Genomic DNA, 18,246 nt, shown 5'->3' with positions numbered 1-18,246 from the left:
TTAAATACTTCTTTAAATAATTATATTTTCAGAAGCAAATTTTTTTTCTAACATTTTATAGATGAAAGTATTGAAGAATGTAAAGATGGTACTAAAAACATTTTATTTATATATTTAATAATAGAATTTTATTTATTTATGTGTCATATATCCAGAAACAAATATAAAAATATATATCAAATATATAACAGATAAAATAGAGAATTAATAAGGAATTAAGTTTCTTGAATGCTTTTTTAAATATTTTTGATATTCAAAAAATAGTACTGATTCTTAATTCTTATCCTATCTTATCTTATCTTTGAAGAAATATTTTTGATTCTTCAAAAATGATATTATCAATTTTTATTTTATCCTTCTCTCTTTATTTGCTCTTCTGTATTGAATTTCATTTGAAGATGGCGCTGATTCCTTAATTTTTATACTATCTTTATCCTTTTCGCACTTTTCTTTATAATACTAATTTTATATTCTATTGTATACATCGGCTATAGTTTGGTACATTTACCACTAATTTTATCATTGAATAGAAAAGAATAAAGTTAAGAAACAAGTGAAGTTGATATAAATATTAATTTATTCTTAATTAAAAAGGAAAATATAAAATACTAATTTAGAAATGAGTAAGGCACATCCTCCGGAGCTTAAGAAGTAAGTTTATAAATTTTTTCGTTTATAAAGGTTATGTTAAGATTGAATATTAATTTATATATATTTCAAATAAAACAAAATATACTAAAATTTTATTTTTTTTTTAGATATATGGATAAAAAATTATCATGTAAGTATATATATATTAAATATTATTAGTTATAAAATTATATTAATATATAAAATAATATATCATTGCAATAATAATACTGCAAATATATTAATATATATTAATATATAATTCGTGAAATTTATCTTTTTTCTTAGTAAAATTAAATGGAGGAAGACACGTTATTGGAATTTTACGTGGATTTGATCCATTTATGAACATGGTTATAGATGAAAGTATTGAAGAATGTAAGGATGGTACTAAAAACAATATTGGAATGGTGGTAAGATAAAAATTTATTTTTTAATAAGAAGAATTAAATTTCTGTTGATTTAATAAATACATTTTACTATTGTAGGTAATCCGTGGAAATAGTGTAATAATGTTAGAGGCTTTAGATAGGATATGAATCAAAATAAAAAAAAATCAAAAACATAAAACAGAGATGTAACTTATATTCCTAAACAAATAATTGATTAATTTCATGCAATTAACATTGTATTTATTCAACATTCATAAAATATATTCATGATTAATATTTTTTGTTTAAAAAGAAAACTATTTTGAATAAATAATTTTGATATTAAATAATGATTTATTTTTAAAACCTTTTATGTAAATACAATACAACAAATAGTTTTTTATGATATATTTTTCAAGATATATTTAACATAGTATTTTAGTAATTTTTATTTTAAAAATAAGTTTTTCAATATTCTCTATTACAAATATATTTTCATAACACAAATGATATTTTCAAAATTTCTTTCTATTTTTTATCATATCTTTTGTGCACTGAAAATTAGTAATATTAAATGCACAGATAATTTTCATTTATCTTATTTTCAAACAAAAGTATTTTATTCATTATATGATTGCACTAAAATTATTAATATTTTTTATTGTCAGTTTATAATGAAACAATAAAACAAATTATTTAAATCAATATTATCCATAATCATCATTTATTTTTATGAATTAATTATATTTATATATTTATTTATATAAGGAACATTAAAATTTTGAAGGCACATTATATTCATTTTCCTTATTAAGGAACTTTATATTTTTGTAAAATTTTTAATCTACATTTTTATTAACATTCAGAAATATATTAAAATAAATTTCAAAGCTCAAATTAGTTTTGCAAAGCTTTTTATCATCTTATTCTACATATTAAATTCATCAAACAAAAAAGTACTTATGCATTTAATATTATTTCTAAAAATGAATTTTTTGAAGAAAATATATTATAGATTTTTTTTTGAAAAAAGATAATTCAATAATAAAATGTGTATAAATATATCTAATATACATTAATTTTAGCCTATATAAATGAATACTTTTTAAGTAAACAACTACTAAATTAAAAATAAAAGGAACACAATATAACTTATATGTATTTATACATCAGAATAATGGCATTTAACTTCTTTTCCGTATAAAATATTCTTAAATTTAATAACAAATTTTCTGATTCTAAAATATAAACCATACGATTTCTCTTTTTTTGTGCATTTTAAGATATGTGTAATCATATTTTCGTCCACATGCATAATTGTGATTTCATTTTAGTATATAAAAGTTTCTTAATGTGCTTAAATTTATGTTAAAAACGACAAACTTTTACATTACGTGAAAAAAGTTATAGCGGAAAGATGGCCATATATCACAGTTTAGAATTTAATAATATACAATTATATCTAAATTTTTTATGTTTATCAATTTTTGTATTCTTGTATTTAAAAAATAAACTTTTTTCAGTTTTATAATACATATTTTTATAATGTTGATAAAAATATTTTTATTATATATTTTCTAAATAAAGTAAATATAGTAAAAAAATTTATCATTCATATTATACCATAGGATTTATAATATTACAATAATTATCTTAATTTTATTGAAATTTTATTGAAATTATTTTAATTTTATTGAAATTAAAATAAAGGATAAGATATAATTTATTAATTGAAAAATATCAATATACTCGAACTTTTGTAATTAAATGTAAAATTTGCTACCAAAATTCAATATTTGATTAAATGTAGTGTTTAAGCACATTTTACACATATTTTTACAAGTGAACTTCAGATTAGAAGATTTATAACAGACATATTTTCAATTTTAAATATTATTTGTTTTATCAATTATTTTTCAGTGAATTATTTAAATTGGAATGATTTATACTTCATGACACAATTCTGTTTTCATATTTTTGATAATATCTTGAGTAGGCATGCTAATATATCCATTTGTTTTATCCTCTTTTTTTACTTCTTGATGTGAATCTACATTGTTCATTTTTGGTTCTATAACATCAGAAGAAATTTTTACTATATCTGTTTCAATATTTTTATACTTTTGTTTGTGATGCTTTAAATGATTAATAGAAAAATATATGATATTCCAATCAAAATACTTACGTGAATCTTCAATAGTTTCCTGAGTACATGTATCAGAAGCAACAATTTCACTGTTATGATCATTCGACATATGTCTTTTCATATCATATCGATTATTAAATGATTGTGTACATATTTTACAGATAAACCGTTTTTCACCTGTATGCATAGCAACATGCATTTTAAAATACCAATCTGTACTGAAATTTTTAAGACAATAATCACATTTAAAATCTTTCTTTCTAAGTTTTCGTTTTTTTTTCATCATTGTTTTTTTTTTTTTCTGAGAAGTTGTTTTCACATCATTTGGAGACTCAACCTTTGGCACAGGTGCTGGACATTGAATAGATTGTGGACTTGTTATAGTTAATGATGGTATTGTATTGTCTGGCATAATACAAAACTTTGGTATACCCTGTGTTTGGTGTAATAAAGATGGTTGTGTTATTAAATTAGTTATAGGCACAACACGTATAGGTGTTAACAGTGGTTTAGGTTGAATGGGTGTTGTCACAATTTGCGACTGTGGCAAGATTATATCACTTATTGGTATTGAATGTGTATTAGTTTGTGTTGTAAATGTAACATAATGATTTTGAGATAAAGGAACTGTACTAGTTGTTGTTATAAGCGATGTAGTTAAAGTATCTGGTAAAGCTATTTGTATGGGAGTAGTTATATTATTTTCATTAGAAGATTCTGCTTTGCCAAGAACTATACTTTGTTGTGGTAATACAATTGGCATACTAGGTAAAAATTTTCCAAAAACGTTATTTACATTATTGATTTGTAAAGAAGATTGTGTTGTATTTATAGTAATTGTTGGTGTTGATGGTGTTGGTTGTGGCTGTTGTTGTTGCTGTTTTATGGGAACTGATTTTGGAATAATAATCAATTCTTTATTGTTTCTCAACGTTTCCATTGCAAGACTATATCCCATAACTGGATCTGTATAATCATTTTTTTTCATTTTAGAAGCTTCTATTAATTGAATTTCTCGTTGTCTCATTCTTTCTTTTAATATTTTAGCACTACTTGTTTCATTATGTCTATATTCATTTCTTCTTGTACAATTCTTATGATATATACGAGATCTTTGTGTTTTTAGTGTAATACCACAAATATCACAAGCTGTTGACTGATTACACCTATTCAATCTTATCACAGCTCTGCGACAACGATCATGATCGATACTTAGTGCATCACACATTTTACTCGCACAATGTTTTGAAACAGGTGCATTTATTTCACTTTCCTCTATATTAATAGCTAACATGGGTGAAGATCCTTCACGATCTACATATTGTTGTACTGCCACATCACATATAATATTTTCACAAGGTTCATAATGACCACAAGGTTTCTTTTCTCTTTTAACAGGAACTAACGTGATTTCTGATTTACCTTGTTTCTTAGCAGGCAATAAATTTTTATCTTCTACATTTTCTTCTTGATTCATCTGTAGAGGAATTACAGATAATTCTGATTGCTTTGGTTTATTTATATTTGTATCCGTATTTTGTATTTTGTTCATAAAATCATTATTGTTTGACCCAGAATTTGTATTTATTTTTAAAGGTATTGTTTTAATAATGATATTTGGTTGATTAAACAACCTTTTTACTGGGTCCGATTGTAACACCTATAATAATAAAATAAAATGCAATGAAGTAATAAAATATATAAATATCGTAAATGTCAAACTTACATCAGATAAAGTAGTAGTGAAATCAGATGGACACATCTTAGACGTATCTATCGGTTTACAAATAGGTTTCGGTAATGGAGCATGGGCCATTTTCACCATATAAAAATATAAAATTCTAATAAGCACGATTAATTTTTTGTCGTATAACGATTCTACAAAAATTTGAATTATAACATTACGCGAAATTTACGTAAACTTTATATTATAATAAAAACGAAAAACTTTAAATAAATTATCGAATACCAACAGTTCTTACAATTTCATGTGAGAAATTTTATGCGAAATTTTTTCTAATATTCAATATAGCTGTTAGGTTATCGCTTCTTTGACAAATCACAACAGCGTACTCTAATATAGGAAAATACATAGTGTTTGGGGTAGTTCAGTAACATTTGGCAACGAAGCATTCACAAGTTTCTTACATTATTGTCACTGACAGCGATCAATAAACGCGTAATTCAACACTTATGTGACTTGTAAATTTATGATCATGAAAATCAAATATTTCATTATGATACGTTAAATATAGGAAAATGTAATTTCTTTTAATAAAACATAAATCTTACTTTCTAAAATTAAATTTTCGCACGAATGTGCATAACATAAAAGTAAATGGTATACTCGTAATTGTTTCACAATAATGTTTACAATATTATAAAGGTATTAGTAAATTCGTTCTTTATAGGCTACGGTCTGCTCAATGAAATCCTATTGGAGGGAAACGACACGAGGAGAAAACGTCTTCCACACAAAATATTTTAGTTTAAATTTTTGACAGTTTAAATTATTTACTTGTTTTTTTTGTGTAAATTGTCTGTAATTTGCTTAACGCAAATAAAAACAAAAAAATTTATTACAAAATATAATTATTAACATCCTTATTTTTTATTCGTAATTAAATCAAAGATTTAAATTCTCTTTTTTACATTCACAACAGAAAACGTTATTTTGTGCTCGGTATTAAATAAATAATAAACGATGTAATAAATTTGATGAAATTGTTTTTATGAATCAAATAAATGAAATATTTTTTTTTATTGAAAATTTTACACTCTATCTTACATAACTTTTAAGAAAATATAAATTATGAAATTTAATTATTATAATTTAATCATCTACTTACCTCTTCATCGATCCGTCATTAATGAAGGATAAAACGGATGCATGGAATAAAGAATTTATTGTAACTTTACTATGCATTAGGAAATATACAAGTTATGAGACAACGTTTAAGTAGTTACGATAACGTATATCTTGGCCCTTTAACACGTGGAACGTAACTTATCTTTGGTATTGAACGGACAATGTAACCATGTCTGTTAATTTTGTTAGGCTGTAAGTCGTGAGTTTTGGAAAACAATTTCATTTAACAAATCTAATTATAATCTAATCGACGAAATCTAAAAATGAATCGTATTTCCTAAAAAAAAAAAAAAAAAAAAAAAAAATCTTACTAAAACAGTTATGGAACGGCCAAGGTTTTCTCGAAGGGCGTCACTTTCCGTTTTACAGTCGTATGCCGTGCAAAACGTCTGATTGTCTTTACACTAGAGTCATACATACGACATCATTTCGTCGAAAGAAGAAAAGCGGTGAATGATTATAAACGATGCTCGAAGAATGGATGATTATTATAAAGCTTTATTGAACTTGAGTTGCGGTCCCTAAATTGTTTCAACATATCGAGACGACTGTACATAGGAACTGTATAAATTAAAACATTGCGACGTACAAGCGAACAATACTTATACGCGAAAGATGGCTATGTTGAAATAATAAATGCAAAAATATGTTACAACTGTATCGTTCAATAAAACCCATTTTTTTCGTCTTTTCTTTTTTCTCCTTTAATTCAGGTGAATTTTACTGCACCCTTTACAACAGATCGAACGAGATATGGTGAAAAAGCTAAATGTTGAAGTCGCATGTATGCGTTTAAAGGTAGATCGCGAATTATAACTTAGCGAGCACGAAGGTACATTGTACAAAATGTTACTTACATCTATTACATTATAAACATATTTACATCGATCAGTCAAATAAATATTCGTCTTAGTCTCTTTGCGTATCTAACGATGCTAAATATTTAGCAAACGAACACCAAGGTTCGAAATTCGTATTTTATTGTATGCAAAGAATCGTGCGAAAATAAAAGGACGATCGTATAGCGTTTTAAACAAAAATATTTCTACTTCGTTACACGTCGGCATATCGTTTATCGTAGAAATAATTTTGCCTCGATTTCAAACATAGCATAAAACTCTAGCATACACTACCATTTAAGCTCTCTTATCGTTAGCTAATCGCGTCTAAATTTTGATTCGCAGAGGAATCTCAAAGGTACGATCGCATTCACGAAAATCACGATGTTTTAACGACGATGCTTAGTTAATCTTTGGAAAGAGCTACTGTTTCATAGAGATTTTCTTTTTCTTGGATATGGATTCCTTTCGAAACTAATTTCTCCTCTTGAAAATTTAATTTATATTCTCCAGTTTCATAATGGTTTTTTTTTTCGCGCGATACGATATATAAAATGATAGATTTGGTCGCATCTATAATCCGCTACTTATAATAATGTACGATACGATGTTTCTGTATTATTCTCTCGTTACATGTATTATCACAGAATTCAATAATTTCTTACGCGTTCCTTTTGCGGTATCGAGTGAAACTTTTGAAAATAATTGTTGCTTATTTCTGTTTCTTACTTCGTTTACAAAATGCTCTTAAGATAAATATCCCGACGATCGTTAATGTTTCGCGTTGTTACATCCGAACCGTTAACGGATAATTTCTACAAAAAATATTAGAATTTTTAAGTAACTACTATATTTACAACGATAATATATCGCGTCGTTTTGCGCCCGATACAACCTAATCTCAGTATTCTGACAGTTTGCGTAATTTCCGATCAATCGGTTCTTTCGCTCGGCTTCCCGAGCTAACGGTTGATCATTGTACTATTATGACTCCACCTTCCTTCCTTCGTGGCTGGTCTTTTTTCTCTTTTTTTTTTTCTTTTTTTAAATAAAATAACATCGTAGAAATATCGTTTGAACGGAAATATATCGTTACACGTCTCTCCTGTTTACGCGCCTCAATCCGAATATGATCGATAGACTAGAATATTTGAAATAGATCCTACGACACTTTCCACTTTTCGTTTATCTCCCCCCCCTCTATTTCTTCACACTCGCCGTCTCAGTCGTTTTACCGACTGCACGCTGTGCTTTGTGCACGCTCGGTATCGTCCGTGACGCGACCGCGTTTACGTTCTTATTCGCCTCGAATTTTTGTTGAAGGGAGGCCACGTTCGACTTGCTGCTCGCTGCCCTTTGCACCGGATTCGCTTTCGCTGCCGAATCTCCGCCTTTCGCCTCCGTCTTTTGCCCCCCCGGTTTCGCCTGCGAGATCTTCGAAGCCGGTTCCTTCGCGGATATCGATTTAATCGCATTCGCGTTGCCTCCGGTCGGAGACTTCTTCTTCTCCGCGAGGCCACCTCCTTTCGACGCGATGTTCAACGGTTTTACAGGGGTGGCGGGCGCTTTCGCGGCACTCCCCCGCGAGAGGGTGGGCGTTTTCTGAACGTTCTTCGGCTGAAAATTAACCTTTGGATTGTTTCCAACTACGTCCGGCGACTTTGTACTGATTTGATTAGAATTGGAACAGCTCGAGACTAAGTCGGGACTGTTAAACTTTCCCCCGTTATCCTTAGGGCTACAAGGCACAGTTTTCAGGGATAATCTATTAGCGTTCGTACGAGCGTCCTGCTTCACCGGGCTATCGTTCGGCTGGGCCGCGCGCTCGCCACCCTTCGTCTCCGAGTTCCCGTCCACGTTCGACGCCCCTTGCTTCCCACAACTTGCTTTCGAACCACTGTCAGAATACTGTACTTTAGACCTCGACGCATTCTCCACCACTTGCTTCGCGTTCGCGACCGGGCCTTTGCCTTTCAACGCCTCCTTCGCCCCCTCCGCCGCCCCCTCCTCGCCCCTCGCAACACCCCGCTGCGAATTGAGCCGAGTCTTCGCGATCGATTTACGGGCCGCGCCGTCCTCGCCACCCTTCATCCCAAGCTCCTTCGATATCTCGTCGTTCAGGTTCGGCTTGGCCTCGGCCAACTTCTCGCCCTGCTGCTGCCGCGGCACGTTCAAAGCGGACGGGTTCAGATAGCCGGAGCTCGTCGTCGAGCTCGAGGAATTGAACTTGGCCGAGGCGGAGTTGGAGTAAATGCTCGAGCCCGGCGACTTGTAATGACTCGAGTTCATGTAACCGCCGAACGAGCCGCCGTTGTAACCCGCGTCCTCGCCGCTTTTCGACCTCCCCTCCTCCTCCTCCTCCTCCTCCTCCTCCACTTTCCTCGACAAACTCGCGGTCGAGTATATCGAGTCGAAATTCCGATTCGATATCTCCGACACGATCTCGGACAGCAAACCCATCGGCTCGTGACTCGAATTCGGTTCCACGCGCTTCGGCAATTTGTACTCGTTCTCCGTGTCCCCGCCGCTCTTCCTCCCTTTCTCGGGCAGCGCCTCCTCGATCACGGCGTAAATATTGTCGCTGGTCGTGGGCGACTCCTCGGCTATCTTGGTCAACGGGGGCTCGGCGACGAGGTTCATGCAATCGTCGTAAGCGTTGTCCAGCCCGATTTTCTGCGGGCTTTTCACCCGAGGATTCTGGTATCCGGGCAGTCCAGGAATTTTCCCCGTCTCGTGCCCCGTCTTGTCCGCCGTGCTGGTCGTTGAAGGGAGGACGGGGGGGCCAGGGGGAGGCGCGGTGGGCCTGGTGCTCGCGGGGATGCTCGTGGGTCGTTTGACGGGCGGCGCCGCGCTGGTTTGCCGCATCGAGCCGAAGGTCTGGATGGCGGGCCTCGGCGTCACCTTGCTGTCCCGCATCGACTGAGCGCGCAGCACCACGCTCTTCTTCTGCTCGCCGGCCTCGGCCACCGGGATAACCGGAATCGAGGGAGTCGGGATCTCGATCTCCTTTTGCGGTATAGGATTCGAGATCTCCAAGTTTCTCAGTATCTCCTTGTCGATCACTTTGTTCGCCTTGTGGTGGTGCAACCTGGGCAGAGAGTTGGTGCCGCTCTTCTCGTCCCTCTGCGACACCTGCGACCCGACCCCGCCGCCCTTCACGATCCCCGAATTCGGCCGAAGCATCGACGCGATTCTGTTCAGGGTGCTCCCCTTCTCCTGCCTTCTCTCGCTCTCCAGCACGTTCGTCAGAGGTGTGCTGCTCGGCCTCTGCGGCTTCTGGCCGGGATCGGGGAGGATCGGCGGGGCCGGAGCGGGCCTGGTCGGCCCGTCCACCGCAGCTCTCGCGGAGAGTTTGGAGGGCGCCACCAGCTCGACGGAGGTGCACGTGGTTGCGGCGAGCACGGGGCTGCTGATCAACGGCCGAGCCGTGCATCCTGGATTGAGGGGCGGCAGCGTGGGCGCCGGGGACGCCGCCTCGTCGAAGCTCGCGTTCGAATTGAGCAACGAGCTACGCGATGGATTGCTCTTCGGGATCGCCTTGATGTTAGTCTTAATAGCTACGGTCGGGATGGTGGGCGGGGGAGGCGCAGGCTTGGTCGGCTCGAGGCTCTTGGCTTGATTCCTAATCGGGGTGATCGTGAAACCTTTGAACTGGCCGAACAAATTATTGTTGTAACGCTCGTCGGTATCCGGTTTCGGCAACAAACTCGCGCACGCTGGATCCTGACTCAGACTAGAATCGATCGTTTCGATGTTACGAGGCAAGGGACTGGAACGATCGATCGTTTTGATGGACAGTCCGTTGTGGCCGCGATCGGTCCTGAAATTTTAAGCACAATCGTAAGCCGGGGGGAATCCAGGTGTCGAAAGCGGGTGTTGCACGCAAAAGCTACGCACGATCCTCGATACGCACGAAATTTCATTAAGAAAATTTCATCATGCAGGTTTTTTTTTAAAAAGGAACTCGAAATCGCGCAAGGGAGGGGGAAAAAAAACAATCCACTCATTCGTCGTCGCATATAAACATGGAGAAATATTTCGAGTGCATGCGAGCGCGAGAAACGATGCATTTGGGAACGTTAGTCGAAGATTAAAAATGTTAGCGGCAAGCAGTTCTCTATGGATGAAGGAAGTTTTTCGATTACACAAGAAAACTGTATAGACTTTGTATCAAACACTGTACGTTTATTCAAATAAACTTATACATATTGATTTGTTCAAGTAATTGAGCAATTTCGATATGGAGTATTATCTCGAGTCATATATGTATATATATATATACATACACACACATATATATATACATATACATATACATACCCGAGTAAAATTCGAACGAATTTGCTCGCTTAAAAAAATATTTGAACGTCGATCTCTGTTATATGTATCTTTAATATATCGAGAATGATTATTCAAGATTATCGAGCGATCGTTAATACTGTCTTAATGTCGACTCCATTGTAAGTGCGAGACGTTGAGTAATTTTAAAATGCAGAAGCCATCTCAAAAGAAACTCACACATGCTCATGCTCGTGTCACATTAATTTTCTATGCATGCTCTGTGTTACGGTTCTCAACTTTCTTCCGAAACGTGCCTTCGTTCCGCATTTCGTCCGATCCGCTTGTTAAAATATCGCAATCGAACGCAAATTATGCGGCGAGTTCTTATCTCCCCGCGTTATTCGACGGCCATTTTCGTTCTCATTATCACCCATTTTTTGGTAATACTATCACTATGACGTAATCTGCATTCTTTAAAATCATTTACATATAACAGCCTAAAACTATATTACGTCATATATATATATATTTACTTATTTATTTATTTATTATTTTTTGAGCATGAAATAGTAATAATAATAAATGAATAAATATATCACTTATACTCGCGAAATATTCGCTTCGATAGTTACGTCGTATAAAAAAAAAAAAAAAAAGAATCAAAAATTCTTTCTTCCCGTTCGTTTATATAAATTTCTAAAAATATATATATCGTTTAATAAACGTGCACTATCTACAGGATACCGTTTCTTACGGAATTGCGCGGTGCTCGTAGATCTCCTTCTGCACAATCGTGATTAACCCTATTATCCTCGCCTCTATAAACTCGCCCTATATATCGGCCGAGTATATTCGTATATTATATATTTCGACTATTACAACGTAAAAATCACAGCGTACCGTTCAAGGTTGCCTCGACAACGCTAAAGTATCAAGTCGGAGGATTAAACCGCCACCGTTTATTGCCAACCCTACTATTTATATATGTACGTTATAATGCAAAGGTCATAGCTCCCGCGAGAGAAGAGGTCTGCTGCGACCTTCGCACTAAAAAGGAATGTTCCAAGTCGAAAGTGAAGTTTAGAGAAGAGAAAAATAGATAGAGAATAAGAGAGCGTTTGAGCAAGAATTTGAAAGAAAGTTTTCAGGGAGAGCGAACAAGAGAGAGAGAGAAATAAAAATAAGATAAATAAAATAAAATCAAATCTTTGGCTTTAAATGTTGAGCCGGAGCCGGCGGTGGCGGTGGTTTTTTGTTGTAAAAAGGAGCTGGCGTGTTCGAGTACGGCTTCCCATCAGAGGGCAACAGAGGGTCACCTGTTCTCGGCGCGGTGCCAACGCTACTACTACTTGGACTTTCGTTCAAATGCTCGAACTTTACTTCCGTTTTAACCGTCAATCCCTTGATATTCCTCGTCGGCTTTTTCTGCATCTGTTGTATGCGCTCCGCTATCTTCGAACCTAGCTCCGACCTATGAGAATTTCTCCTCGCTTGTTGCGACTCTACCGATTGAGCGGGTGACGGGTCGGGGTCGGCGCACCCCTTGCCGCCCGTGTTCTCACTCGCATTTCCGAGCAACGTCGATCTCCTATATTCGATGCTGTTGCTACAGTTAATAACGTCCGGGTTAGTGGTCGAGATCAGGTCGGTTTTCGTTATTTGAAGTTTCTGTTTCGGCCCGATACTCTCACTCACCGTGAATATCTTGTTCGCGCTACGCGAATTACCTCGCCTAGGGGAAAAGAATATGACGAACCTCTCGTAAAAGTTTTTACCGATCGTGTGACTCGAGTTCGCCCTGCGAGCACCGCGCGACGTAAAGGCATGCGGCTTGCATTTCTCTGTAACACGGTCGGGGCTAGATACGTACGTTGATATCATGCTCTTCTTCCAGTTCTGCCCAGAATTTCTCACGTACCAAATCCCGAACGAGGACAGAGCGATCGTGGGCACGATCCCCAAAAAGATAATGTACAGGGCCATTATGAAGTCGTTTCTCGCTGCAACAGATACGGCACGACAAATTACTTTCGACGGATAACGAAAGGTAATAATAATGGTAATAACAATATCCTGTTCGAGGGTGAGGTAAATGGAATAAAATTAATTCACCGTTCGGATCCTCTGCGGGGCCACTGTCCTCGGATCCACCCACACCGGGCTGAGTGCAATCTGGTGGCCGGAAGCCACGATTGCAATGACAATGGCCGAGGCTGTTGCACACTCCGTTGCCTCCGCAATTGTTAGGACAAGCTTTCCCTCCGGATACGGAAGCGCGCAGATCGGCCACCGGCATGCACTTCTGATTCACGCACATCTAAATCCACGAAATTCGACGTTACGATTCGTCTCGGAGGGAAAGAAAGAAGGAAAGGATCCTTTCTTCTTCTCCACGGATAACCCCCGCCGTTACCTTTCCGGGCGCACACTTGGCACCGTCGGGTGCGAGGCCAGGGTCCACTTGATTCAAGCCGAGGTCCACGATGGCCGAGCGGCACGGAATGATCTTTCCCCCGTTGTTGATGAACGAGTGGCTGAGAATCGCTACCGACTCCATGCCGAACTCCAACCTCTCGTTCAAGTGCTTGCAGTGGAGCATTCCGCACAAAAGATTTCTAAAACAGACGTTTCTCCTCTATTACCCTATCCCCTCGCTGTACCAGGGGAACGAAAGAAGCGTCGTCTTACTCTCCGGTGCACTTGACGTAGCTGGATTCGATCCGGTTGTAGCCGCAGTTGCCGTGCTTCGTCCCTTTCGTGTTCATCTCGTAGCACTGCGCGTCGGACGAGGTCCCCGTGGGGCCCCAGAGCAGTTTGCACTGATCGTTGTGGGTCCTGCACGAGCCCTGGTAGCAAAACGCTTTCCCCATGCTGCACGCCTCGCCGTCCATCTTGAACACGTCCACCGGGCAGTACTCGCTCTGCCCGGTGCAGTACTCGGGCAGGTCGCACTCGTGCTCGGCGCTTCTGCACTCGGTGCCCGCGGTTTTCGGCCGGCACGTTTTCAGGTCGCAGCACTCGCCCGTCGCGCAGCTCGCGTTGCCGTGCAACATGCACGTGGTCACGTTGCAGCACGGATTGTCGCAGTTCTCCTTCAGCCCGCAGTCGCACTGCTCCCCGGGCTCCACGAACCCGTTGCCGCAGATCGGGCTGTCGAACAGCTTCTGCGGCTTGTTCCTCAAGCAATAATCCATCCCGTGCTCGAACGCGAGCGCCAGGTGCTCGAGGGAGCAGGTCGACCAGTGGGTCGGCCCCGACGAGCCGCTCGACGACGCCATGATGCATCTGCAATCAAACGCAATGGAGCGGTGTTTAGAGGCCTCGACAGGTAATCGGTGGCCTCGTTTCGACTGGGTCGACGTGGGACAACGAGGGCCGCTCGAAGAATTGGATAAATGGAAAATAAACGGAGTTATACTGTACTATTACTCACTTCTCCTCGGGACAGTCGCAATCGGCCGAGTCGTGCTCCATCCCGAAATTGTGGCCCATTTCGTGAGCGACGGTTGCAGCCACTAGTCCAACTACGTTCGAGTGATCCATCGAGACGCCACCCGAGAACTCGTAGGTGCATATTGGTCCCTTGAGCGCCTTCCCTACCACGCCACCCTCGAAAGTGATCCGCCTGAAAACGCGAAGTGTCTCCAATATGTCGCGCGATATTTTCGTTTCTCCACTTACGTCAACAGCTGGGCGTTATCGTTCGGCATGTCTTGAACCAGTTTCTCCCTCCTGTATCGAAGGAAATTCGAGAGGGTGGTGTCCCCGTTCGGAGACAGGGCTATTTCATCCGCGTCCGACCAAACTTGCACTCCGACCAACGCGATGAATATATTCAACGGCATGTACAACTGGAACGCGATATATATCGTTTTACTCCGTCTACGGATTATTAGATTATCCCAAAAAATTTTATATTTCAATTATATTTCTAAACTTTTTTTACAGCAACTCGGCGATATCTCTCTCTCAAACTTTCGCCATTTTACTTCTTCGTTGACAACAATTATTCTATCTCATCTAAACCAGTGTAACCGTATAACTTTTGGGATAATCTGACGCGATTCCGATACGAAGATTTGTGAAAATTCTACTAACTGCATTGATAATGTTAGCGATATCTTTGCAGTGTTGATGAACCTTGTCCAGATTCTCGTCGAGAGCGATGTATTCCTTCTTATCTATCACGAGGACCAATTCTACGTATCGTGAATGCCTGTTCGCGTTGTAGGGTCCTCGAATCGCCTCGGCCGCTCTCTTGTGCTGAAAGTGAACAAAAACCTCGATTTCCATTTCGAATCTCTGAATAAATCCTTGAATATATATATATATATATCTTACCCTTGCGATTCTGCTGACGATGCCGCGTTGTTCACGGTCGAGAACATGGTGCGACGTTCCTTCGTAACCTGTACCGAACAAAAAACCAAGATCATCGTGGTCGATTGGATTCTCGGTAAAGTTAAGGAGGGAGAATCTTGCTCCCACATTCGTTAAGGCCGTTAAGGAGAGACCAGTCCCCGCGAGACAGGTCTTCGAGACCGGGAAAGGAGCCCTGCGACGCACAGCTTTGGAATCGAACCGGTCTCGTCATCCGCGAGACTTCCTATCGCACTGAGGATCGATAACAGCTAGGAAAGGATGGATCAGGATGGGATAGGAATTCGTATTGTCCGTGCATGATTTGCGACGAGTTGAAATTGAAAAAAAAAAAGAAATAATAACAATTACCGCAGGTGTGATTGGCGACGAGATCGCTGTGCTTGTAGACGTAATGACGCGAGTCCAAAGATTCTTGCTCCGGTTGAATGTGATGAAGGCTCTCGCCGTCGAAGACGACGCCGCGCAGTCCTCTGCAAGTAGATAGGGCTACCCAGGAGCCGGGAAGGTCGCGAACGCTACCTTGATAATGGCAGAGTTCCTGTGAATTTCAATGGGACGTCGATTCGGTTAGTTTCGCCCATCTGGGATCGCGGACTCGTCGGTCGAGTTCTTAAATTGGCACGAAGAGTCGACTCGAAACTTTCGGCCACCGTTTTCAATGGATCGGCGCGATAAAAAAGATCCTCGATGCAAATGCGAATGTATTACGGTCTCCTGCCAAGTTCCGTTTCGAGAAACAGTGCGGAAAAGAATTGGAGAGAGAGAGAGAGAGAGAGAGACGCGAGCGTAACACTTTAGCGGTGCGGAAAATAATGGCGGAAAAAAGTTGGAGCGAGGTCTAAGAAGGATTCTCACCCGTTGGTTCGGATGAATATCCAAGGATTCTCGGACGTGCAATGTTCACCCGTGCATTCGACCGATACAAATATAGTTGGCCCAGATTCCCATTGGACCGACCATTTTTTACTTTTTCTTTTCTCTTTGCATTTTCTTCCACGAGCAAGAATCCTTCGCGTGTTCGAACCTCGAACGTCATCGCCAACATTCCGCGAAAAGAGATTTATGGCCGAATGCGGGACAATCATTTCGAGATTTCCTGAATCCGAGACGAATTTTCGTTTCGGGAAAGCGTGATTTTAAGCGGGAAAATTATTATAATTTGACCGTAAGCATTTCTATCGAGAGACAAAGGAGCTATAATTATTGTCGTTACGAGAATGAAACCTCTGAAGAGCGTTCTAACCAGTTTGATTCGCAGAATTTCGCTCATTTAAACGGCCGAAATTAGCTCGTCCGTTTGGCCGCGACAACGAGGGCGAATAAACTGGAAAGAGAAAGGGAGAGAGACGAGTGGATGTATCAATTCATTTATTCAATTACGCAAAATGTGAAAAACAGGGCGCAACGAACTCGGTGACGAAACTCGGTGTCCGAGTCCATTAATCGTAAATAATACGTACTTGAAACTTATATATCGATGCTAAGTGAACCTCGAACCGTTAAAAACGTCGATAGTCGTTATTTCTTTCCTCTCGTCGTATATCGCATGGAAGTCTCGTTACTTTTCTCGTGTAATTCACGAGGCGAGTAGAAATTTAACTCGTAAAACTGTACGTAGCACTCGAGAAAATTTATCCACGGAAAAAATGTAAAAAATTGATACAAAAATTGACAGTGTTTATGACTCGAAATTGATTTAAAATCATTTTTTAACAATTTTCGTAAAAACTGCGTGTCGTCGTGAAAAGTGATTAAAGCGAGAGTAAAGCGTGATCAATATTCGAGTGTGGTTATGTACCTACGCGATACTCTCTATGTTTTATTTGCGAGTGATCGATACTCTCGAAACGTTCGTGTCCGTTTATACTAGCGCGTCCTGCACGGTCGGACAGTGAGTCATCGTTATCGATTCTAGTATTCTTTGCACCTGTATAGCGATGTATAATGCGATTTCGTTTCGATTTCGACATCGTCCGAAAATGGAATGCACACACACTGTTCTTAATTTATTCTTTCAACCCTTTTCGATTCGATTCCACGTGTCGTCTAATTGTTCGCGTTAGGCTAGATCCATACCGAGAGTGTTTTGCAAACGATGTTCGTTGATGGTATCGAATGATTTTGCAATTTGCGATACGTTCATTTCACAATAATTCGTTAGTTGTGTGAATACTTACTACTGTGATCAGAGAAATTGATTATCGTTTGTGAATAATGTTCGTGAAACATTATTCGCTGCTGAATATATAGGTTAGGTTCGTATTACGAATAGTTCGTGTTTATAAACTACGTTCGTCGGCACATGGTTGCGAACATGCGATGTATTTTTCAACGAATATTATTTGCAAACGATATTTTTGAATGATTCTGGTGTACACACCTATCAAAATCACGTTTCAAAAAATTAAAAAAAAGATTTACTTACGACTTTCGAGGGAGTGTACACTTTGTACGTGCCTTGATGCTGATGACGTTGTTGATAGCCCACAGGAATTAGATCAGAATTTAATCTCAAGTCCAAGGTACGTTTCACTCCATCAAGTTCCAAGCCTACCACCAGCACGTCCGCGTGTTCCACATCCTGAGCGCAACAAAAGCAAAAGGATAAATTGAGGATGTTGCGCAGAAACATGAGTTTTCGTATCGCGTAAGTGCGCGTTTCCGCGCAAGCGGCCGATAAGACTTGTTCGAATCAGTATTCGAATGCATTATAATCGTTTGGAAACC

General features: G+C 38.7%; 3 protein-coding genes across 6 annotated transcripts in view; 1 reads left to right on the top strand and 2 right to left on the bottom strand.

Annotated features, from left to right (window-relative positions):
• The first annotated feature begins 388 nt into the window (after window positions 1-388).
• LOC108002276 (probable small nuclear ribonucleoprotein G) lies at window positions 389-1,348 on the top strand. Its single transcript, XM_017063863.3, has 4 exons — window positions 389-651; window positions 759-781; window positions 919-1,043; window positions 1,119-1,348. Exons 1-4 carry the CDS (start codon window positions 620-622, stop codon window positions 1,167-1,169), a joined length of 231 nt encoding a protein of 76 aa, XP_016919352.1. The 5' UTR covers window positions 389-619; the 3' UTR covers window positions 1,170-1,348.
• Window positions 1,045-5,610, bottom strand: LOC108002273 (uncharacterized). 2 transcript variants are annotated; one of them, XM_062085887.1, is made up of 4 exons: window positions 5,121-5,610; window positions 4,874-5,025; window positions 3,187-4,807; window positions 1,045-3,072 (listed from the first exon to the last, which is right to left on the bottom strand). In XM_062085887.1, exons 2-4 carry the CDS (start codon window positions 4,970-4,972, stop codon window positions 2,945-2,947), a joined length of 1,848 nt encoding a protein of 615 aa, XP_061941871.1. In that variant the 5' UTR covers window positions 4,973-5,025; window positions 5,121-5,610; the 3' UTR covers window positions 1,045-2,944. The 2 variants fall into 2 exon arrangements, with proteins under 2 accessions (XP_061941871.1, XP_016919349.1); XM_017063860.3 differs by having other exon boundaries at window positions 5,130-5,610.
• Window positions 5,611-6,036: 426 nt separating this feature from the next.
• Window positions 6,037-18,246, bottom strand: part of LOC108002262 (disintegrin and metalloproteinase domain-containing protein 12) — a 43,071-nt gene continuing 30,861 nt past the window's right edge. For all 3 annotated transcript variants that reach the window (XM_017063846.3, XM_062085885.1, XM_062085886.1), the window contains 11 exons: window positions 17,945-18,100; window positions 15,868-16,057; window positions 15,478-15,545; window positions 15,235-15,399; window positions 14,818-14,987; window positions 14,570-14,761; window positions 13,825-14,421; window positions 13,550-13,751; window positions 13,249-13,453; window positions 13,007-13,136; window positions 6,037-10,675 (listed from right to left, as the gene is read on the bottom strand). In XM_017063846.3, coding sequence (XP_016919335.2) covers window positions 8,056-10,675; window positions 13,007-13,136; window positions 13,249-13,453; window positions 13,550-13,751; window positions 13,825-14,421; window positions 14,570-14,761; window positions 14,818-14,987; window positions 15,235-15,399; window positions 15,478-15,545; window positions 15,868-16,057; window positions 17,945-18,100 — 4,695 coding nt within the window. In that variant the 3' untranslated portion in view covers window positions 6,037-8,055. The remainder of the gene's footprint in view (window positions 10,676-13,006; window positions 13,137-13,248; window positions 13,454-13,549; window positions 13,752-13,824; window positions 14,422-14,569; window positions 14,762-14,817; window positions 14,988-15,234; window positions 15,400-15,477; window positions 15,546-15,867; window positions 16,058-17,944; window positions 18,101-18,246) is intronic.

This window comes from Apis cerana, linkage group LG15, assembly GCF_029169275.1.
Source record: "Apis cerana isolate GH-2021 linkage group LG15, AcerK_1.0, whole genome shotgun sequence".
In the NCBI taxonomy this organism is placed as follows: Eukaryota; Metazoa; Arthropoda; class Insecta; order Hymenoptera; family Apidae; genus Apis; species Apis cerana.
Note: the sequence above shows the minus strand (reverse complement) of the source record. Positions and strands in the feature narration are given on the sequence as shown.